Source organism: Ovis canadensis, chromosome 24 (assembly GCF_042477335.2).
Source record: "Ovis canadensis isolate MfBH-ARS-UI-01 breed Bighorn chromosome 24, ARS-UI_OviCan_v2, whole genome shotgun sequence".
Taxonomy (NCBI): Eukaryota; Metazoa; Chordata; class Mammalia; order Artiodactyla; family Bovidae; genus Ovis; species Ovis canadensis.
In genome coordinates, this window is record NC_091268.1 from 48,252,284 (window position 1) to 48,275,792 (window position 23,509).

At 53.7% G+C, this 23,509-nt stretch overlaps 1 protein-coding gene across 2 annotated transcripts in view; it reads right to left on the reverse strand.

Annotated features, from left to right (window-relative positions):
* CLIP2 (CAP-Gly domain containing linker protein 2) overlaps positions 1-23,509 on the reverse strand; it is a 75,500-nt gene that overhangs the window by 20,313 nt on the left and 31,678 nt on the right. For both annotated transcript variants that reach the window (XM_069571459.1, XM_069571460.1), the window contains exons 3-8: positions 15,138-15,688; positions 11,387-11,511; positions 9,699-9,912; positions 8,305-8,502; positions 7,066-7,169; positions 4,811-4,871 (exon numbers count right to left, since the gene is read on the reverse strand). In XM_069571459.1, coding sequence (XP_069427560.1) covers positions 4,811-4,871; positions 7,066-7,169; positions 8,305-8,502; positions 9,699-9,912; positions 11,387-11,511; positions 15,138-15,688 — 1,253 coding nt within the window. The remainder of the gene's footprint in view (positions 1-4,810; positions 4,872-7,065; positions 7,170-8,304; positions 8,503-9,698; positions 9,913-11,386; positions 11,512-15,137; positions 15,689-23,509) is intronic.

Genomic DNA, 23,509 nt, shown 5'->3' on the forward strand with positions numbered 1-23,509 from the left:
CCTACTCCCCACCTCGCATCAGGGAGCCGAGAGCCCGTTTCTCACTTTAGGCACAGAAAGCGGCGCCCAGGAAACCCCCAGGATGGATGGATGAGTAAACGACCCCAGGACTCCCGGTCCCCAGGCCTGTCCTGAAGGTTGAACCAACTGAAAGGAAGGATTTCAAAGACACCCACAGCATCATGACTTCCCCCGGGCAGGCTGTGTCTCCCATCGCCCTGCCCCGAACCCAGCCCCAGTGATGCCCACTCCCCGGGCCCCGCCGCGGACGCCTGGTCTCCCGAAAGCACAAGGGTGCTTTTGTCTCAGTTTCACAACACCCGCTTCACACGCTAACAAAGCCCGACATTCTCAGGGCATCCAGGCTGGCATTTCGATTTTACCCCGACAGATCTGCGGGGGCAGCAGGAGGCTCAAGGCTCTGGGCATCCAGAAGGGTCTGGACCCCTCGTTCTCGGCAGGGAGAAGCCAGAGGGTTCGCTGCATCCTTCGGCTCAGCCCATCATCACCGAGGAGAGACGAGATGAGGAGACAGCAGACCCGAGTGGCAGTCCTGGGGAGGCAGGCTGAGCACCACAGCACTGCTGTGTAAAACCCAAGAATACACAGCCAACACGAGCAAGGGGGACAGTGGCAGAGCAGACTGAGAGAATCTCCTCAGCAACTCTCATGCAGTTCATCAAGAGCTATAGAGACCTTATGGCCTTCGGCTCCCAATCTTACTCCTGTGAATTTTCCTAAAGGAACAAAGGTGTCTCTCTCTCCCTCAAGAGGGCAGCATGGCGCAGGGCTAGAAGACAACCATGCCTGGTCTCTTTCGGAAAGTTAAGGGCTAAAGATGGTGACTCAACCCCAGCCTCGCAGGGGCCATGTTCTCCCCTGCTTCTCTCCCCAGATGGTGGGCACGGCAACCCTGCCCGGGACCCACACTAAATTGAAAAAAAAAAAAAAAAGTGAAAGTGTTGCTAAGTCGTGTCCGACTCTTTGCGACCCCAGGCACTAGACAGAGCCTGATCACAAATACCATATCGGTGGTCCCAAGGGCAAGATAAAGGTTCACAGTTTCAAGGTCAACTTCATTTGGTACCCCAATCGCCGCAAAAGCCCCCTTCCTGTCACTTTCAGAACTCTCAGCCTCCTGTTCCCTGGGTTGGGGTCTACCTGTGGGCACAGGGGAACTCATGGGAGGTGCTTGGTTAATTTAATTAAGTTCAGTCCTAGGAGTCTGGGGCAGGAGAGCGCCTCTGAAGGCTAGATTTTAGTGAGATGGACAATCTGGCTTTTATTCTGCTCCAAGGACACTGCCCTGGGCGTGAGGAGCAGCAGCCACCATGGTTATCTGCAGGGCAGTGTAAGAGTGGATTTAATTTTTGTCTCACACACCAACTTTAGAACCTACCCCCTCCCGCGGTGTCTCGGCTGTCTCTCCAACTCACGGGAGAGAGAGGCCATGCCAGCAGGCCAACCTCAGGCTCAGAATCACCCAGCAACCTGGGACAGCGTGGAGCCTAGAACTCAGATGTCTGGATTTCAGAACCGGGGCCCTTCCCCAAACCAAGCCTGACTCCACAGAGGGGAGACACGGACTTTTGGCAACAACACGGAGCAGTGATGGAGGCTCCAGCAGTGGGGACTCCCTGTGTCCCTGCCCCCATCCAAATCCTGGAAGCTAGGTGAAGCCTGGCCTGAGCCCTTGACCTACCGTTTTTTCCTCTTCTCCTTGAATGCACAGTGTCTATCCTACTCCAAAGCACAAAGTCTCTGCCTTGGGATGCCCTTCATGTAACAGAGGGCTGGTGTTATCAATCAATGGCGGGGAGCCGGCAGGGAGTAACCCCAACTGCACAAGGGGCTCCTGAAGGTCGTCGCCCCTTTTCATCTCCCTCCAGGCCTCAAGCTGCACAGCCAGTTCCCAACAAACAGCTGATTCTGAGTTCCGTCCCTTCCCGTTACAGTGGGTGTTCCCAAGCCAATGAAAAATAACAGCGAGATGCTATTTAATCAACAGAACAATAACACAAGCCCCCTGGATGAGAAGTCCCCAAATTTCCTGTCTACTTCAGAACCTCAGAAGGTGACCTTGTCTTTGCACATGTAAACAGTTATGATGACGTCATCCTGGATTAAGGTGGGCCTGATAACTTCCTTTTAAGGTCATGTGAAGAGACACAGGGACACACAGGGAGGAAGGTCACGTGACCACGGAGGCAGGGATGCCACGACAAGCCGAGGAACACAAGCGGCTGCCAGCAATCCTACCAGAGTTGAGAGAGAGGCATGGAATTGACCCTGCCCATACCTCGACTTCAGACTTCTGACCTCCAGCACTGTGAGAGCATCGATGTGTGTTGTCTGGAGCTGCTGCTGAATTGTGAGTTTTTCCTTCTGCAGCCCCAGAAAGTGCTAGAAATACCTATCACTTGCTCCTCCTGGTGGAGATGTCCTGTGGGTGTGCTGGTGCGGAGTTTGGGGGAGGACCAAGGAAATCGTGGGCTTATAAAGGGCATTTAATGCCACAGACTGGACGCTCTCAGCGAGTGAAGCCACAGACTGAGCCCCTGGACAGGCCGACAGTCAAGGTCAGAAAGGCGGTGAGAGGTAGTCATGGGACATCTCGCATAGTCGGGGGAGGGAGGACAAGCAGAGAAATGGGGTCACGTAGCTGGAGGGGTCCTAGGAGGAGCTCAAGGAGGTGTTCTGGGGGCTTATTTTTGACTTTCATATGGGTGGGGATGAGAGGGACTTGGCTCCATGTGCCTTCCGGTTGCCACGAATATGGTCACAACAGAAACAGCAGCAATGGGACTCCACTGCCCTTGGACTGAACTGTCCGTCACCGTTTGCCCCACCCCCCTCCTCTCTCAGCCAGGGCTGATTGGGTCTGGGGTGGGCACCCGATCCAAAGCAAGACAGCCCATTGGCTAGCCTTGGACCAATCAGATTCTCTCAAGAGGACAGCTGGGAGGCAGTAAGTGCTGGAGCCTAGGCGGGGCGGGCAGGTGGATGTCAGGGCAGAAGGGAGATGTGTCAAGAGATCTGCAGACACAGTGAGAGACAGACAGACTGACCAGGAGTCACGAGAAGAGGGAGGCGAGTGAGGGGGGAAGAGACTCCGTTTCTGATGCTGCTCCTCCTTCCAGTTCTCTGAACTGTCTGCCCTCGGTGCTGTGAGATTTCCCTGCAGCCTTTTAGTAACCCGCCCACTCACCCCCAACCCCCGTGATGACTGAAGTTAGCAGTTACCAGATGTCTTTGCAATCACAGGTGCTTTTCCCGGGAGCGACCTCCACCCCCAGTCCCTTTGGGAGGGCAGCCACCCCACAGAAGAGCTTGCCAAATGTCAACCACATAACTGGCCCCTTGGCTAAGTGACAAACTTATATTGGAACACCGGATGCCAGGCTGGGGTTCCTACACCAGGTTGTGTCCCAGTAGCCATTCTTTAAGCTCAGGCAGCAAAACCCATCCCAACAGGGGCAGCCATCAGTGACTCTAGATCACACACATCCCTCCCCAGCCAGGGTCATTCAGGGATAGAACAGCCATTTCTACAATTTTGCTGAATGCTGGAAGTCAGAGGGGTTTTAACACAGCTCTTTCACAAAATCAGAAACCGTAGTTTCACGTCGGAGCTCAGAAAAGATCCATTGCAGTGATTCCCAAAGTGTGGTTCCCAGGTCAGCATCACCTGGCAACTCATTAGAAATGCAAACCCTTGGATCCCACCCAGACCTACTGTATGGCCACTTGGGTCCAGAGTTCTGGGTCTGAACACACCTACTGGGTGACGAATTCTTAAGCTGGGAAATCAGTGACCTGGTTCAACCTCCTCATTTAACAGAGGAGCAAATGGAGGTCTGGGGAGAGGAAACGGCTGCCCAAGACCAGTTAGGGTCAGGACTGGAATGTGGAGAGGGACTGAGCTGACTGCCCTCTGCCTCATCTGAGGGCTCCGGGAGTCCACATTTTCTGTCACCTCCCAGGGGGCAGGGAGGGTCATGGCAGAAAGGCATTCCTACCCACCCAACTGTGAGCAGGCCTAGTGAGCCCTGCAGACTCCAGGCGGTTTGGTGAGGAGGGCTGGTGTCTCTCTTGGGTGGCAGGGGTCCTTAGGTGCTTTATTAATTGAGTGAATGTCCTCCATCCCTCAGCTCAGAAAGGGTGGGTGGGATTGAAGAGGGAGTGTGAAATTCCACTAGTGCCCAGACCCCTTAGCCAGGTGGTGGGACTTGAAGAGGTGCTATCACTGGCCATCCTTACGGGCTACACTCGGGAGTCAGGAGTCCTGGGTCCTGGTCCCAGAGGCTGCTGAGGTGCGCCATGACTGGGTGAGTCCCTTCTGCCTTTCTGAGCCTGTTTTCCCATCTATAAATTCTGTGACTCTAGCACAAACTATTCCCAGCCAAAGTTTTAGCTGGAATTCAAGATGAACGGAGGGCCCAGGGAACACCTCTAGGGCTACTGCCCGAGAAAGAAGGGACAGGGAGCCCAGCCGCCATGTCCTCAGGCCCAGCTCTGTGGACTCCCTGGGTCCCTCCCACCCAGCTGCTGACCCAGGAAGCACGGCCCCTCTGGGGTTCCTGGAGCTGAGCCATTCGACTGCTGATGCCCGAGTCTCTCGTGGCGGGGCCCCTCCCCACGCTCCCAGGGTATGACCTTTGACTCTTCCCCAGTTTGTCTACCTCACGGTCCCCATGGTCCCCTCCCACAGGGCTCAGAGTTGCTGCCTGGACCTCATGACGATTTTCCCTTTGAGGACTGATCCTGGGGTGCAAGCCTAAGGGGAAATTTGAGGGCCTTTGACCATTACCTCCAGGTCTCCCTTGGTGATGGACTCCTCTTCCACTCGGAACTGCAGGTCCTCCACCTTCCTGCGGGGGGGAGAGGGGGCTGAGCAGGCTTCACCCAGAGGGGTCCGTCCATTCTCCTGCTCAGTCGTGTATAACTCCTTGCGACCCCCTGGACTGTAGCCCACCAGGCTCCTCTGTCCATGGGATTCTCCAGGCAAGAATCCTGGGGTGGGCTGTCAATTCCTCCTCCAGGGGATCTTCCTGACTCAGGCATTGAACCCATGTTTCCTGCATTGCAGGTGGATTCTTTACCTGCTGAGCCATCAGGGAAGCCCATAAGTGACCCCTACCCAGAGGGGTGGGCTTTGCCAAGTCAGCAATGGCAGAGAGAGCCAAGGCCACCAGAAGCTGCGAGTCCACATTCAGAGTACCCAGAAGGTACTGTCCCAGAGCCTCATGGCTGATGGGGGTGGAGCCTCCTGGAAACCCCCAGCCCTCCCAACTTCCTGGTCCAGGCTCTACACAGAGAACATGGACTTCTCTAAAATAGGAGTGCAAAGGAGACATTGCTTAAGGAAAAGATCCCCGGTGTTCTCCTTACTTGCTGCAAGTAATAAATCCTTTCTTCTCCTGCAAAATAGCTGTGTTTAATGCAGCACCTTTCCCCTCTAGGGTGGTTGTGGGGATAAATGATAGAATGGATAGTAAATGAAGCAGAATCAGCTCTGTTTTCATCATAGCAGGGAGCAGATAGGCTGCATGAAACAGTCTATGGGGAAGGAGGGAGGGTGGGCTTCTTCCCCTGCTGACCCCATCTTCACTCCCTCCACTCAGAATCAGGGCCCAGAGTTCCAGCCCCCACCACTTGGGCTGCTCCCTGATGTGGAGGGCCCCCAGGGCTCTGCTGCAGGTGTGGGGCCCATCCTCAAGTACACTCACCCACCCACCCACCCACCCCCGAGAGAGCAGCAAGGAGAGACACAGGCACGTTACAGCTCACAAAGCGGCTGCTCCTGGGGCCTCGTGACAGCTCTCAGCACACAGAGGATGAAACTGAGGCCCAGAAAGGGCCAGTGACCTGCCCAAGGTCACACAGCAAGCGCCGGGCAATGCTGGCCCTTGTACCCAGGACTTCCTGAACGCAATTCCCACGATGTCTCAAGGATCTGTTTTTGTTTGTTGGCATCAGGTGCGTTGCCATGGGAACCAGTTGTGTGGGCCCTGCCGTCGGTCTCAGGCAGATATAAATAAGCCCTCCTCTCCCAGAGTCAGACAGTAACAACAGCCCCTGGAGCACATGCCTGGGCTGAAAGCCCAAGAGCAGACCCAAGTTGGGGGAGGTGGGGGGCTGGGGCTGGGGGCTGCCTACTGCACAGAAGGAGCAGAAGCTGCTGCAGAAATCTGTATGTCAGCAGCTCAGAGACAAAGAGAGGCTCCTGGACCAAAGGAAACCCTGGCCCTTGTGGGCTCTGAACCCCACCAGCTGTTCCAGGACCAAGTCAGCCCAGAGACCCCACACAGAGGGAACACAAACCCCACTCACCACTATGGCAGGTCACAAACAGCCAGGGGCACCACTAACAAGACTAGTGACCTCAGGTGAGTCCCTTCCCTGCTCTGAGCCTCAGTTTTCTCATCTGTGAGCTGGGGGCAATACCTCCCTGGGTTAATAGTAAGACAGAGGGACGGTGTAGGTAAAGCACCCAGCCCGGGGGCTGACCCCCAGGTGCAAGGTGTTTCCAGTGGCCTTTCCCTGCTGCTTCTGAGCCTCAGTTTCCTGACGCATGAAATGGAAATGAAGCTTCAGGACACAGGCTGCACGCTCCACTGGCAGGACCTGCCTGCAGCAGAGGCGGGTATTCCCTGTACTGAACTGGGTCACGGCGTGGGCACGTGGGGTACACGTCTCCCTAGTGAGAGGTCCCCCGCAACTGCCCTCCCTGGGTGTTCTCATGATGGTGCACAAGCCAGGCAGGGCAGGAATGGTGACCCCCATGTCAGGAAGGAAAGCAGTGACAGACACGATGTCTCCCACATACTCAGAGCTGTTGTCGGGCGCGTCACTGGGGTTACCTTGCAAGTCCTCCCAACAGCCTGCAGAGGTGGGGGTCATCACCCCACTTTGCAGATGGGAGGACTGAGGCCCGCCCGACTCGTGTCACCAGCCCAGGCGACACAGCCGGTGCACGGCAGGGAGGTGGGGTTTGGACCTTCTGGTCCCGAGCCATCCTCAGTGAGGCTCTGGGAGTGTCCCCCCCCCCGGGGCGCCACGCACCGCCTCTCCTCCTCCAGCTGGTTGGACAGGTCCACCTTCTCTTTCCGCACGCTCTCCACCAGGAGCCGGGCCCGCTGCAGCTTTTCTTCTGCTTCTGCAACATACTGGGCCCCAAGCCGAGGGCCCGGACAGGGTCAGCCTCCTCCTGGGGGATGGGGAGCCGGGGTGGGGAGGGATGGGGAGCGGCAGGGGAGACGCGAGGAGGCAGGCCTGGGATCCCAGCCACCCCTACTCCCCCTCCAGCCCAGTCAGGCAGGAACTGTGGGTCTAGATGTGAGGGCAGAGGGCCAGCCTCACGCAGCGGGAACCTCAGGCCCACCTGCCCCCAGGACCTGCCCTCTCCCTCCACCCTTGAGGGCCTATAAGACCTTCTGTCTTGTGAATGCCCCCATCACAGCACATATGTGAGCTTGGCCTTAATAATTCCAGAACCCAAGGGAAGATGGAGCCAGGCTCCAAATGGGGACAGGGGCCCAAGAGGGAGCTCCCAGGTAGAGGACAAGCGCCAGGGAAGAAGAGACATGTGACGGTGGCAGAATCGAGGTGATGGGTAACGCCTTCCTTCCCTCAAACCCAGCCCAGGTATCTGCTCAGAAACGCGGTCTGAAATGTGGACATCTGTGCCCCCCCCCCCAAATTCAGTATTAGAAATTATTTAGAAAAAGTGAGGAATTGAAAAACCACGTGAACACCAGCAGGGAACAGGCCACGTGGGTAAGGACACAGCCTGTGATAGATGGCAATGCAGCCGTTCAAACGGGGAAGAATTTTCCATGACCTAGAAATCATGCTCGGGCTATGTGTGTCAGTCGCTTCAGTCAGGTCCGACTCTTTGCGACTCCACGGACTGTAGCCCGCCAGGCTCCTCTGCCCTTGGGATTCTCCAGGCAAGAATTCTGGAGTGGGTTGTCATTCCCTTCTCCAGGGGATCTTGCTGAGGCTGGGATTGATCCCTGGTCTCCCACATTGCAGGCGGATTCTTTACCGTCTGAGCCACCAGGGAAGCCCTGCTCACACTATAGGAAGTGGGAAAAAGCAGGATACGCAAGTCTGTATCCAGGTTCTGGAGGAATGTGGACCTGCCACTGGAAGGAAAATCACCAGGAGGACGGGGGAGGTTGGTAACCCGCATCTCAGTGTCTTTTGCACACCCCGAGTTCTCCTCTCTGAGCGTGAGGGATGGACAAGACTGGCCCGAGGAGGCCGCTGGGGACCCCACCGCCCAACCCGCCCGCCCACCTGCTCGTGCTGCGCCTTGAGCAGGGCGATCTCCTTCTCCACCTCGCAGATGTGGCTCGTGGCCTTGGCCACCTCGGCCCGCTCCAGGTCCCGTTCAGCCAGCAGCTGCTCTATGTGCTGCTGCTTCTCCTTCAGCGCCTCCTGCAAGGCCGTGGTGCCCGAGATCTTGCGGGCGTAGCGTGAGGAGGTCTCGGTGAGCTGCAGGGAGGCACCGAGCAGGCGGGACTCAGGGGTGTGGAGCTCCATCCAGACAACCTCCAGTTACCCCACAGGTTGGGGGGCATGGGGCCCAAGTGCCTGGACTCCTAGGGTCTGGCTCCTCCCCTTCCCAGGGCCCCAGACACTCTGCCTAGTTATGTGAAGGGAATCGTGACGTTTGAGATCCAGGGAACTCCCCGCTCCCAGGAGAGTTACAGCCCCTGGGGCTCCTCCCTACCTCATGGCAGGGAGGAGGCAGCCCAGGTTGGGCTACCTTCTCCTGGACTAGGAGGAAGCCCGTGTAGACAGAGCTCTGCACAGCAACCTCACCTTCTCTCCTCACCCCAGGTGAGGTACCAGCCTTTCTAAACTGCTTGCCCTCCACCTGTATTACCTACTCTGCATTTGTATGACCTTCTTTAATTCCTAGGAAAGGGTTTTAGACTAGTGACACATCAGTAATAGAAAAATAACAATAAGTGTAAATGGGTCAATTTCTCTGTTACAAAAGTGTACACTTTCTTTTTAAAAATTATTTATTTGTTGGTGGTGCTGGTTGTGGCACATGGGCGCTTGGTTGCTGCACTCGGGCTTTCTCTAGTTGTGGTGAGTGGGGGGCTACTCTCTAGTTGTGGCCTGTGGGCTCAGTGGTTGTGGCTCACGGATTTAATTGCCCTGTGATCTGTGGGAATCTTAGTTCCCAGACCAAGGATTGAACCCATGTCCCCTGCATTGGCAGGCAGATTCTTAACCACTGGTCCATCAGAGAAATCCTTACACTTTCTTTAAAAAAAAAAAATTATTTATTTCTTCATTTGACTGCACCAGGTCTTAGTTGCAGCATGTGGGATCTAGTTCCCTGACCAGGGATTGAACTTGGGGCCCCTGAATTGGGAGCCTGGAGTCTTAGCGACTGGTCCACCAGAGAAATCCTTACACTTTCATCTTTGTTAAAAACTCCAAACTTCTACCTTAGCACCTGAAATGTATATTTCAGTTTAAGAGCCTAAGTTACCAAGTTTCCATGTTCTTTTATAGAAACTTCTATTAAATATTTAAAGAAAAAAAAAAAAAACCTCAAAACTGACAGATGCCTAGAACCAGAGCAAGTCAGAGGATGCCTGAATCTCTACGGCCCCACCCTCCACATCCCTATATACACACCAGGGTAGCCCTCCCCAGTCCCCCATGCTTACCAGGCCACTGCGGCTGGGCCGGCCGCCCACGGAGGAGGCCACGGAGCTGACGGAGCTGATGGAGGAGCTGCTGGGACTGTGGGTCAGCGCCGACACACCCATGGCCATGCGCTTGGTCTTCTTGGCCTTGGCCGGGCTGGTGGACGGGAAGCCGATGCGGATCACCTTATGGATGGGTGCAAAGAGACCAAACTTGGGTGGGCACTGGAAGTACCTGGAGGGGCAGGAGAGACCACGCTGCCATTACCACCCCACAGCCTGGAGCCTGGCCTGCCTTCCCCACCTTGTCAGAGCCCAGCAAAGAGAGAGAGGTTCCTCCTTGGGGACCCATCACCCGTACCCTAAGACCAACAGACAGGACTCCCAGAAAAGGAACAGAGGTGAGGAGGGTCTGCTATTCTGCAAAGCCACTGGACATATTTCTGGGGAATGGGGGGATAACAATCGATGAACACCTGTTCTATGCCAGTCCCTTTTCATAAATGCTCATTTCAATCCCCCAACCACTCTATGGTAATCCATTTTTCACAAATGAGATGTGGGCTCAGAGAGGTTAAGCAACCTGCCATAGTCACACAGCTGGTTAACTGGCAAAGTTGAGAGTGGATCCAGTGGACTCCAAAGCCCACAGTGTTTTGGCTCCACTCACATACCAGAGGCCCCCAGCCATATCTACAGCCCTATTCTCACAGCTGCCCCTGGACCACTCCCAGAGCCAAGGCTCTCTGCCCATGGAGCTCCCTGCATGGAGAAGCAGAAATGGGAAGCAAGCACCTTAGGGGTGGCGTGGGGGATGCTGACCAATCTTCCTCTGAATTCTGAATGCAAGAGTCAGTTGAGAGAAACATTCGCCTTGAAAACTGGAAGGCAAGTGTTGTCATGGAAACTCTGGAGCATCTTCTCTCAAAACCTCTCTGGCAGCGGATTCCACACGGGACCAGGAACTAGTCCTGCACAGTTTCTGGCTCACCATGAAACTGCCACGCCATCCTGCCACTTCCTGCATTCAGGTCTTTGTTCAGGCTGACCCCCAGCCTAGCAGACCTTCCCTCTCAGAGCTGTCCCAGCCTCACTTGGAGTACAGAATCCAGCCCAGGGATAAAAACAGGCTCATGGGCCACCTCCACTTAGCCCCACACCCCAGACACTGCTCACTCATCACATCGCCCTTCCCATCCCCAATGGGCCCAGGAACAGCCTTAGACCCTCTCGATCGAGAATTCCTGACAGTCAATTCCCTTTAATTAGAGATGCTGAGAAACCTGGGACCTAGCTGTGAGCCTAACCTTGACTGTAGAGCACCAAGCACTGATTATTTCCTGCGTCACCCAGGGCCTCTCCCAGAAGGCAGGGACCACTGCCTCTCCTTTTCTGGTACTCCCACTGCACTTAGCCAAGGTGGCATGGGGAAAGGGACACAGGGACAAATGACTCTCCTAGCACTTGCTCGTGACTCTCTGCGTGATCTTGAGAAACGCCCTCTCTGGCCTTGGTTATCTCATCTGTAAAATGGGAGTGACAGTCCCACCACCTGCTTCCATGAGCTGCTATGGCAGCACCTATACATGGTATCAGGCACAGCCACCGGATGCTCAACACTGGCATCCTCAGATGCCCAACCCCGTCCCCTGCACCCATCCCAGAAGAGGATGCCCCCCTTCCTCCTGCCCAGGGAAAGCCCACCATACCTGGTACCCGCCACCGCCCCATCGTTCTTCCCAAGGGGCTCGTCCAGCTCCACGCCACACCACTCGCCCTTGGCAAAGTCTGTCTCCCCCACATACCGCACCACGCCAGTCTTCGTCCCACCAACCTGTTGGCACACAGAGAGGCTCGGGTCCAGAGGATGCAGTGGGAAGAGAAGAGATGGCACTGGTACCCAGGCGCCCAGGCTCATCCCAGCCCTCCCTTCCAGTATGCAAGGTTTAGGAGAGATGGAGGGAGCTCAAGGACAGCTGGGAGGGATACAGGTATAACCAGTGCTTCCCAAGGCTGTCCTGAGCAAGAGCTCTGGAGTCAGAAAGACAGACTTGTATTCAAATGCTGCCACTTACAAGCTGTGTGAGCTTGGGCCAGTTACCTAACCTCTCTGAGCTTTAGCCCTGCTTCATCTGTCAAAAGGGCTCTGGTGAGGATTAAGTACTATTTGTGCAGTGTCTGGTACATACAAGAGCTCAATAAATGTTATCCTTAAAAAATGACTTGAATGGGGGTTGCCAGGAGCTGGGTGGAAGGGGAAATGGGTTATTGTTCAATGGGAATGAGTTTCAGTTTCACAAGATAAAAGAGATCTGTTGTACTACAACAACATGAATCTGTTACTTAACATCACTGAATTGTACTCAGAAATGGTTAAGAAGGTAAATGTTATATATATATATATATATATTTTTATTTTTAAAATTAATTTTTACTGGAGTACAGCTGCTTTTCAATGTGGTGTTAATTTTTGCTGTACAGCAAAGTGAGTCAGCTATACACATACATATATCTCCTCTGTTTTGGATTTCCTCCCCATTTAGGTCAGCACAGAGCACGGAGTAGAGTTCCCTGTGCTGGACAGTAGGGTCTCAGTTTTTGATTTTATACATAGTAGTATATAGTGTATATGTCAACCTCAATCTCCCAGTTCATCCCACCTGCCTATTATGTGTATTTTATCACAGTTAAAAAAACTCATAGACAAGGCCAGTAATCAGGAATATTACTGTAAAAAAATGGTTTAAAAAACTTTTAGTTAAGTTTACATAAATACATAAAGGGGCTTCCCTGGTGGCTCAGAGGGTAAAGAATCTGCCTGCAGTGCAAGAGACCTGGGTTCGATACCTGGGTGGGGAAGATCCCCTGGAGAAGGAAATAGCAACCTACCCCAGTATTCTTGCCTGGGAAATCCCATGAACAGAGGAGCCTGGTGGGCTACAGTTCATGGGGTCACAAAGAGTTGGACACGACTGAGGGACTAACACACACATATACATAGGAAATACTTTCAAAGCCTTAAAAAGCCCCAGGAATTTCTCTACCTCCCCCAGAAGCACTTTAACTCTCTATGATGAAGTTTTTGGTGTTGACGGCATATTTCTAGTTGACATGCTTACGTTGCTACTTGTCAATTGTTCAGTTTGGGGTGAAATCCATTGACGTCCCATCAAAGAAGGGGAGGCTGAACCCACCCCTACTGGCTCTCCACTCTTCCCATACATCAACAGCTTCATTTTGATCAGACTCCAGGCTGGCGGTGCTGGGACTTAGGTAAACACTAGTCACAGACACGGATGGGTGGATACAGAAACTTTTCCTTCCCATGACCAAGTTTCCCTACAGATAACAACTGTCTTCTATGATTGTTTGTTAGGTTTTCACAGCAGGTTAACCCCAAACTCTCTCAGTCCTCTAAAATCTCCTGCCAAGACATGCAGAGGCATTGAGAACTCTATCAGGTTCTTTCTGGAGAAGACTCTCCTGGAGCTGGGAGTCCCTCTGCTGGGTGGCCACCACTCCAAGGCCACCTGTCACCATCGCCCTGAGGAGTCCCTCTTCTTCCCTCCTAGGCTGGATTTCCCATTTCTTGGATGCAATCTCTTCTTTTTTTCTTGGTTTATGCACTTATTTTGGTAGAGCCTTCCACTGCTTTCTAAGAAGAGGTGTAAGAGGAAATAAAATATTTGAGCCTTTGCCTATCTGAAAAAAAAAAATTTGCAGGATCTTAGTTCCTTGACCAGGGGTTGAAACTGGGCCAAGCCAGTGAAAGCACCAAATCTTACCCATTAGGCCACCAGAGAACTACTGAGTTAAGAAGTTTAGAATTCACATCTTCAGTGTGTCTGATGCATAGCTGGTCCTTAAGAAATGGTGCGAATGGAGTTTTAATCATGGAGCTGGTTCCTTTGAGGGCACACACCTGAGGCATACTTAGGGGTGTCAGAGAAGGTAACCTTTAGAAAGTCCTGTTTTGGTTCATATAAATTTGGTAGGGGCTTCCCTGGTGGCTCAGATGGCAAAGAATCTGCCTACAACACAGGAAGTCCCAGGTTTGATCCTTGGGTCGGGAAGATCCCCTGGAGAAGGGAATGCCTACCCACTCCGCCATTCTTGCCTAGAGAATTCCATGGACAGAGCAGCCTGGCAAGCTACAGTCTGTGGGGCCGCATAACACCCAGACACAACTGGGAGACTAACACAAACGTGGTAGATAAATACACACATTTATTTTCACCCTTTCTTCAATTTGCACTAGAAAGACAGTGAAGGGACTTTTCTTTAAGGTATTAAGCTCCAAAGACAAAGAGAACAGGAGAAAAGATGGTAGCCATAGAGCTGGAAACCCAGGGCAACCAGGTCCACAGGCAGCTGCAGGGAAAGCAGAAAAGCAATCAGAAGCCGCCTGAGGCAGATACTTTTATAGTTATGGGATGATCTTTATATATATATATTTCTTTTTGGACTACGTCATGCGGCTTGCAGGATCTTAGTTCTCCAACCATGGATCAAGCCTGGGCCCTCGGCAGTGAAAGAGTGACGTCCCAATCACTGGATTGCCCGGGAATTCCCAAGAAATATATGACACGTACCCACCATTACAGTATCATACAGGATAGTTTCATTGCCCTAAAAATTCTCTGTGTTCCCCAAAGACCTCGAATAGCCAAAGCAATCCTGAGAAAGAAAAACGAAGCTGGAGGAATCAGGTTCCCTGACTTCAGACTATGACAAAGTTACACTAATCTAGACAGTACGGTACTGGCACAAAACAGAAATATAGATCAATAGAACAAGATAGAAAGCCCAGAGATAAACCCACACATCCGTGGTCATCTAATCTATGATAAAGGAAGCAAGAATATACAGTGGAGAGAGGGCAGTCTCTTCAATAAGTTGTGCTGGGAAAACTGAACAGCTACATGTAAAAGAATGAAATTAGAACACTCCCTAACACCATACACAAAGATAAACTCAAATTGGATTACTAATGTAAGGTTGGACACTATAAAACTCTTAAAGGAAAACACAGGCAGAACACTTTTTGACATAAATCACAGCAAGATCTTTTTTGATCCACCTTCTAGAACAACAGAAATAAAAACAAAAATAAACAAATGGGATCTAATTAAACTTACAAGCTTTTGCACAGCAAAGGAAACCATAAACAAAATGAAAAGACAATCCACAGAATGTAAATTGTACAACCATTATGGAGAAGAGTATGGAGGCTCCTTAAAAAACTAACTACAGGCCCAGAAAGGTTAAGACACTTGCCCAGGGTCACACAGCAACAGTCTCCAGGCCCACCCCCCCCCACCCCCCGCTTCTCTTGTCTCTCTGGTCCCTCTGTGTGGGGGTCCCAGCCTGAACCCACCCGAGCCCTGTGGGTCCCCGTCCCTGCCCAGGGTGGGGAATCCAGCTCGCCCACGTGGGGTGGGGGCGGGGGCCGGGACTCACCAGCACGCGGTCTCCCAGGCGCAGGTCCTTGTCGCCGCGTTTCACGGAGCCGCTGTCCGAGAGGTTGGAGCCCGACTCGTTGCCGGTCTTGACCGAGCTGTTGAGGACGCTCTCCCGCAGGGGGATGACGCGGCTGGTGAGCGGCGGCGTGGCGGTGCCCGAGTGCAGCGACAGGTTCTGGGCGGTCAGCGACTCGACCGAGTGGGCGTCGCTGCCCGAGCCCTCGGCCGCGGGCTGCCGCGTGAGCTTGGAGGGCCGCGTGAAGATGCCCTGCAGGGCCGGGCACTCGAAGTAGCGCACGCCGCCCACCGCGCCGTCGTTCTTGCCCACCGGCTCGTCCAGCACCACGCCCGCCCACTGGCCGGGCGCGAACTGCGTCTCCCCCAGGTACTGCACCACGCCCGGCTTCACGCCGTTCACCCACACGCGCTCGCCCACCACGAAGTCCCCGGCGAACTCGTCGCCCACCTCGGCCGCCTTGGCGCCGGGCTTCTCGGGGGCGGCGGGGGCCGCGGCCGGGGGCCCCGAAGCCTGCTTGTGCAGGGGGGAGCCTGTGGAGACGGGACAGAAGTGGCGGTTAGGGCTCGGGTCCGGGGAGAGGGTGGTGGGCTGGACCTCGGCACCCCCACAGAGCGCGGTCTGGCTGGGAGGGGGCCGGTGCCGGCTGACCGATGGGGAAACTGAGGCAGATGGGGCTGGGAGTGGGGCTTAGGGCGGGTCTCATGGCTCCTGGGCCGTGTGGGTATCCCCTACTCTGCCAACCCCTCTGGAAGATTCTAGGGATGGAATGCTCAGGACAGTGGCTCCTCAGAAGGCTTTCTACCCAAACTAAATAAGTAAATAAATAGAGTTATAGGGAGTTCCCTGGTGTCCCAGTGGTTAGGATTATGGCCTTTCACTGACAGGGCCCAGGTTCAATCTCTGGTGGGTAAATTGAGATCCTGCAAGCCCCATAGTGTGGTCCACCCTCCCCCCGCACCGGCCTGTTCCCCCCAAAAAAGTTATGGAGGACTTCTGGTGGCCCAGCGGTTAAGACTCCGCCTTCCAATGCAGGAGGTGGGGGTTCTATCTCTGGGCAGAGAGCCAAGACCTCCTGTGTGTTAAGTCGCTTCAGCTGTTTCCAACTCTTTGTGACCCCAAGGACTGTAGCCCGCCAGGCTCCTTGTCCACGGGCTTCTCCAGGCAAGAATACCGGAGTGGGCTGTCCGTGCCCTCCTCCAGGGGATCTACCTGACTGAGGGATCAAACCGGCATCTCACATCTCCTGCTTTGGCAGGCAGGTTTTTTACCACTAGGGCCACCTGGGAAGTCCTAAGATCCTATAAGCCCCATGGTCAAAAAACCAAAACATAAAATACAAGAGCAGCAATATTGCAACAAATTCAATAAAGACTTTAAAAATGGTCCACATAAAAAATATTTCAAAAATTTAAAATTTTAGAAAATTTAAAAAAAAAGACTTTTCACTGCTTGGGGGTCACTCACAACTGAGGGCAGAATGAACCCATGATGGAGGGTTACAAGCTGATACTTCCTCACCCTGGTGGGCTCAGGCCCTCAGCTGTTAATCTGAGACCACCCATGGCCCCATGTAGGACTCAGACCTTGTCAAGGGGATCTCTGTGCTCCCCACTCTCCTCCCCAGACAGTTCTGGGCTCCCAACTATTCCTGGATAGCTAGCCACAGACATCTCAGGACAAGGAAGGAGCCAGTAAACCCTCTTACTCCACTCCTGGTATCTTCCCCTCCTCCCCCACCGCCAAGCTGCAGCCCAAGCCTCAGGGTGCACAGACCAGGAAAAGAGGGGGTGAGGAGTGTGGGAGGTGGAAGCAAGCACTTAACCTCATTCCTGGACTGAACTTCAGGCTCTGTGGCCTGAACTGGGTCCCCTGATTTTGCTCTTCTTTATAGAGAGAATGACCTGAGGCTCAGGCATGGGCCTTGCCCAAGGCCACACAGCAGAAATGGGGACAAAAACCCTCTCTGGGGGGCCTGACTCCCAGGCCTGGGCTCAGATGTGCTGTAAACGCAGAAAAATAGAACAGGGACAACCTGCTTATATATGTGTGCATGCATGCCAAGCCGTTTCAGTCGTGTCCGACTCTTTATGACCCTATGGACTGTAGCCCACCAGGCTCCTCTGACCATGGGATTCTCCAGACAGGAATACTGGAGTGGGTTGCCATACCCTCCTCCAGGGGATCTTCCCAACCCAGGGATGGAACCTGCATCTCATGTCTCCTGCATTGGCAGGCTTGGTCACTCACAAAAGGACAGAGCAGAGCTCAAACCCACCATGCTTCGTGCATGTCTGGCTCCTGGGTTGCATGCAGGGCCCTGTGTGCAAGTGGGTGTTTGGAAAGTCTGCCCATTCAAACCTCAAGGTTCGGAGGTTGCTCCTCCTTCCTGCCAGACAAAGTATCAGGCAGGGAAGGACTCATCCTTTTTCTCTTCTACTCCAGAGGCTGATGCGCTTGTCAAACAAAGACGGGGACAGAAGGCAAGCAGACACTGCCATGCCCCTATCAGAGATGCTTGTGTTTCTGGTTCTTTCTACAGGCAGCCAGTACAGGGGTCACAGAGGCAGCAGCTCCACCAGCCTCCAGGTACCCAAGGTCAAGGAGGCCAGGGCCATAGGCCTGGCTACATGCTATCTCAAAGCTGGAAGGACAGAGCTCCTGGAGGATGAGGAAGTCACAAACTCCAAGGCAGGATGCACATACGAGGCCCAGAAGGCAGGTATCCCTCTGGGGCACTAGTAGTGGTGGGAAAGCACGTGACCACCCAGGGCCTAGACAGCCAGAATGGGGCTCTTAACTGAGGGGCAAGGGGCTCCCTCTCAACTGTGAGCTGGGCTCCTGGGAAATCTGTGAGCTTTGCTACTGACCTTGATTAACAACCACAGTGACTGTACCCATGAACTGATGCTCTGTGCTAAGAGGCGGACGTACAATAGTTCATACGACCCTCACGGTTAACTGTGTGAAGTGACTTTGTGATCCCGTTTTACAGATGAGGAAACTGAGGCTCAGAGACATCAGTTGTTTTATCTAGGGACTCAGGCAAGAGGCAGCAGAGCCAAGCTCCAACCAAAGGCCTCTGGCTCTTGGTGCAGGGCACTTCCATTCATGCAACAAATGTGTATAAAACACTCACCACGCCGAGCCCCAAACTATAACCACCCTAATCTTGGACTCCCCTGCATGGACCAGTTTCCTAGATTCTGGCCAAACCCTACAGTTGCCTTCGAACAGGGAACAGTCTCATCTTGTACTCCTTCCTGGAGAGGGATGTGTCCTGTTTCTTATGGGACCCTGGGTGGGTGGGTCCCCAAGGTTCTTCTTTCCCAGCCCTGAGATCCCCAGAGGTAGAGGCTGTGGTGGCTAAGGAAGCAGACTCTCGAGCCCCACCTCAGTCTCCTCGCCTGGTCCCATCACAGGGCTGCTGAGCAATGAGGCACAGAAAGCCTTAGGAAGGGTGCCTGGGCCACACCAGTGAACAAGTGCCGAACATTCTTATTGCGATAAGAATGACTAATACTCAAAAGAAAGGATTAGAAAAAAATTAAAATCACAAAAGGCCCAGGGGGCAGAAGAAGGGCTTCCAGGGAGATTCTGGTGACCTTGGACCAAGCGCTCTGCCTCACCCCATCCTCTGGAGCAGCCGACTTCATCCTACTGTTCCCCACACCTAGGCCAAGCTCTGGGTCCCCTGTTCTCATCTAGGACCATCCTGTTACCAGGAACTTCTGCTGGGATCACACCCATATGGGGACTGGGAACCCCGCAAGGTCAGGTGGGTCCCTTCCTTAGGGAAAAAAAAAAAAAAAGCTGCCTCAAAAAGCAGTCATAGCAGGAGGAAGCCAGAAATCAGATGGAGCTCCAACCCCAGTTCCTGCATAGCACTGCCCAAGTAGCCCATGGGTCATGCTAACGAGAGGTCAAGGTTATCATCATTAAAACAGCAGCTACCATTCATGGAGTGCTGACCCCATGCCCTTGATGGACTGGGTGCTTTTGATATTCGTATCTTGCAGATTAGGAAATGGAGTTTACAAAACTTGCCCAGAGTTACCCAGGCTGGCGTATTAAAAAGCAGAGACATCACTTTGCCGACAAAGGTTCACCTAGTCAAAGCGATGGTTTTTCCAGTAGTCATGTATGGATGTGAGAGCTGGACCGTAAAGAAGGCTGAGCACCAAAGAACTGATGCTTTCAAACTGTGGTGCTGGAGAAGACCCTTGAGAGTCCCTTGGACAGCAAGGAGGTCAAACCAGTCCATCCTAAGGGAAATCAACCTTGAACATTCTTTGGAAAGACTGATGCTGAAGCTGAAGGTCCAATATTTTGGCCACCTAATGGGAAGAGCTGGCTCACTGGAAAAGACCCTGATGCTGGGAAAAACTGAAGGCAGGAGAAGGAGGTGACAGAAGATGAGATGGTTGGATGACATCATCAACTCAATGGATGTGCGTTTGAACAAACTCTGGGAGACAGTGAAAGACAGGGAAGCCTGGCGGGCTGCAGTCCTCGGGGTCGCAAAGAGTAAGACACGACAGTGATTGAACAGCAACCCAGGCCAGAGCTGGGCCCAGCTGGTCCGGCTCAGAGCCTCCTGGTAAGGCAGGCCCCACAGGGGCTCGGCAAGCATCCGTGCCTTTCCCATCTCCGCTTCCAGAACACTTCCTGGAGCAGAGGGGCTCTGTGATGTCTGCTTAACTGACCAGCCATGGCCCAGGTGAGAGCCTACCTGTCGTCTGTGCTGAGAACACAACAGGGACCCCCGGTCGAGGGGCACCCAGGGTGGCTATTCTTGGCCAGAAGCTGCCTACTCAGCTGTCCTCTCAGCTGTCCCAGCCCACGCAGACCCCCAGGTAATCTCCATTCTTCCTCAACCCCACCCCTTCCAGGGGTCACAGGCCCAGGGACCAGTTGTTTCAACAGCTGCTAAAATCCAGGCCAGGAGCCGGGCAGCCGCACTTGGGTGTTCCGCTGTGTTTTTCCTCTTTGGTGGCCCAGGCTGTCAGGCACAAACCTTCATCAAATCCTCCACTCACCCCGGGGCAGCTGGCAGCCGCCTGAGCTGGGGAAGGCATGGCAACCCCACAGAGCCCCCTTCCCTCCAGGGAGCCATCCGTCACACGCTGGCTGGGCCTGACCAAGCCCCTTCTCAGGTGTGGGCCTTGGTTTCCCCAGGGGACTATGAAGGGTGAGGTCAGAAATTGCTAGGGTTCTGGGAAGCATGGACGTTCGAGCCTCACCTCTTCTCCCAGAGGAGCCGGCGTGTCGTCAAAGACCTGCCTGATGGGCTGAGCCTCTGGGGCGGTTCTGGAAGCTCCTTGAAGGCAGGGCCTGGGCCTCCCTGCCCTCTTAATTCCCTCAGGGACCAGCAGCAAAGCCCCAAGAAAGCAAAGAGCGGTGACAGACCTAAACCTCACACTAGCAGCTGATCCTTCCCCAGACAGCAGGCACAAAGGAACTGACTGCTGGTTTCAAGTTCAAAGTAGAGCTTTGATGAAAAGGGCTAAAGGATGTGATGTGGAGGGACAGCAGCTGGTGGTCTGGTCCAAGGTGGGGGGAGGGGCTGCCCAGATGAGAGTGCATCCTCGCCTTTTTCAGCGAAGTCTTTGGTCCCACCCTCCCCAGGCAGCTATTGCTGTTGTCCAATCACTCAGTCGTGTCCAACTCTGCAACCCCATGGAATGCAGCACACCAGGCTTTCCTGTCCTCACTATCTCCCGGAGCTTGCTCAAACTCACATCCGTTGAGTTGATGATGCTATCCAACCATCTCATCTTCTGTCACTCCCTTCTCCTCCTGCCCTCAACCTTTCCCAGCACCAGGGTCTTTTCCAATGAGTCGGCTCTTCCCATCAGATGGCCAAATTATTGGAGCTTCAGCTTCAGCATCAGTCCTTCCAGCGAATTCAGGGTTGATTTCTTTAGGATAGACTGGTTGGATCTCCTTGCTGTCCAAGGGACCCTCAAGAGCCTTCTCCAGCACCACAGTTCGAGAGCATCAACTTTTCAGCGCTCAGCCTTCTTTATGGTCCAATGGGCACAGGCATTTTTCACACCTGCTGAATCTCAGCCACCAGGTACCCCATTCGCTGAGCACCCAGTCAAATGCCAACTCAGCCAGAGGAGTGGGGAACACCAGGACCTCAGCTACAACTCAGGGCCTGGCACTCAGTGTCTGGCACTGCCAGACCTCCTGCCTGGCAAGAAGGCACGAAGGACATAGGGGCCTAGGGTTGGGGAGAGAGGCTCACTGTGAATGGGGGTAGAAGCACCTCCCTGAACCTCTGCCCTCGACAGTCACCTGTTCATTCCCCGAGAAGCCTTCCGTGACTGCTTCACCTAAAAGCCCACTTGCCTGCAGCACCCTTTACCTGCTTCATTCTTCTAGAGATCTATCCCATCTTCAGAAAGTGTATGTCTGTCTTTCAGACTTAAATGGAAGCTCATAACGTGCTGTGCTTCCACTCTCCCACCCAGGCCAGGATCCTACAGCAGGCCCTGAGTGCCAGCCACTCTGCATAGCCCGCACGGAACTGGGATCCACCCGGCTCTGTGCTGGGTGCATGGAATATTCACTTCCTGGGCTGCAGGGAGTCAGTCCAGGAATCTGAGGCTCACTCCAGGCACCTTCTGGTTCACCTGGTCTCCCTCCCGCCTTTGGACTTCCCTGAGCCCTTCCCATTTTCCCTGTGTTTTCAGAGGAAAGCTGAGAACCTCCTTCTCCTTTTAGAAGCAAACCTCCATCCCCCTGTGGTCTTCCCTGGGACCCACCCCCCCGCCACCTCTCTCCTCTCCCCACACCGGCCCTCCGACAGAGGACAGAGCCCACGTGCGGCATGCACACCCTCCTGGCCCACAAAACACCTTCCTTCAGCTCACCCCCTCCTGCTGTCGCCCGTTCTCCTTCCCAGAACAAGCTTTTCTCTCTCTATTTAAACGTTTATTACATGGATCACTCAGGCACACTGCAGAAAAAATTTTAAACATGTAATAGTTACTGATTTTTAAAAAAAGGACCTAGGGTTCCATCATATAAACATAATCACAGTTAACATCGGGGGCTTTGTTTTTCTAGGCTTTGTCCAGTGCATGTACATGTGTGTGTGTACACACTGTACTTAAAAGTCCAGAACACCAGCCAGGGTGTAGTTAGATACTTATTACTCATAGACAGAGGAGGCTGGCGGGCTACAGTCCTCTGCTCTTGTTGCAGTGCGTTTTTCCATCCAGCAGCATCTAGAAGGCAGTGGTTCCATCCCCCGATAGGACTCTTGCTTCCTCACCCCTCACTGACCCTCAGTTCCTGACCCTCACCCCCACCCCCTGGCTCTGGAAACTTCTGCAAGGATGCCCTATCCTCCTCATTCACTGCAGGAGACCCTTCCCGGCCTTGTGGTGCCCAGCCCCACTGTCCACGCCGCTCTCAAGGCTCCCTGCTCCCATGACAGGACTGGGTCCCCTCTGCCTCCACCACTCTGGCCCAACCCCAGTGGTCCTCTCCAATGGCGTGGTCTCCATCTATCTCTTTCCACCGATATTCTGGCCAGTGGTGTGCTGGGAAAGGCTTAACTGATTCTCCAAGAGAAAATAATAGTAATATTGGGTTGGCCAAAAAGTTCATCCTGGTTTTTCTGTAAGATGCTACAGAAAAAACCAAATGAACTTCTTGGCCAGCCCAATAATAATAATAATAACCTTGATTTTTAGCCTATGCCAATTCCCATAGTGTAAATTCTGCCCCCGTGGTTCATCTCAAGATGCCAGCATGATGCCACTGAACAGAGAGTTGAGAAGAGATTATATATAGTACTTCCAATATAGAGTGCTGCTTCTGCTGCTGCTAAGTCGCTTCAGTCATGTCCGACTCTGTGCGACCCCAGAGACGCCGGCCCACCAGGCTCCCCCATCCCTGGGATTCTCCAGGCAAGAACACTGGAATGGGTTGCCATTGCCTTCTCCAATGCAAGAAAGTGAAAAGTGAAAGTGAAGATGCTCAGTCGTGTCTGACTCTTAGCAACCCCATGGACTGCAGCCCTACCAGGCTCCTCCGTCCATGGGATTTTCCAGGCAAGAGTACTGGAGTGGGGTGCCATTGCCTTCTCCCCAGTATAGAATAAACAACCTCAAAAACGGGCTTCCCCGCTGGCTCAGCAGTAAAGAATTTGCCTACAATACAGGAGATGCAGAAAATGTGAGTTCGATCTCTGGATCAAAAAGATCCCCTGGAGGAGGGCTGGCAACTCACTCTACTATTCTTGCTGGGAAAATACCATAGACAGAGGAGGCTGGCAGGCTACAGTCCATGGGGTGGCAAAAAGTCAGACGCACTGAAGTGACTAAGCACGCGTGCAA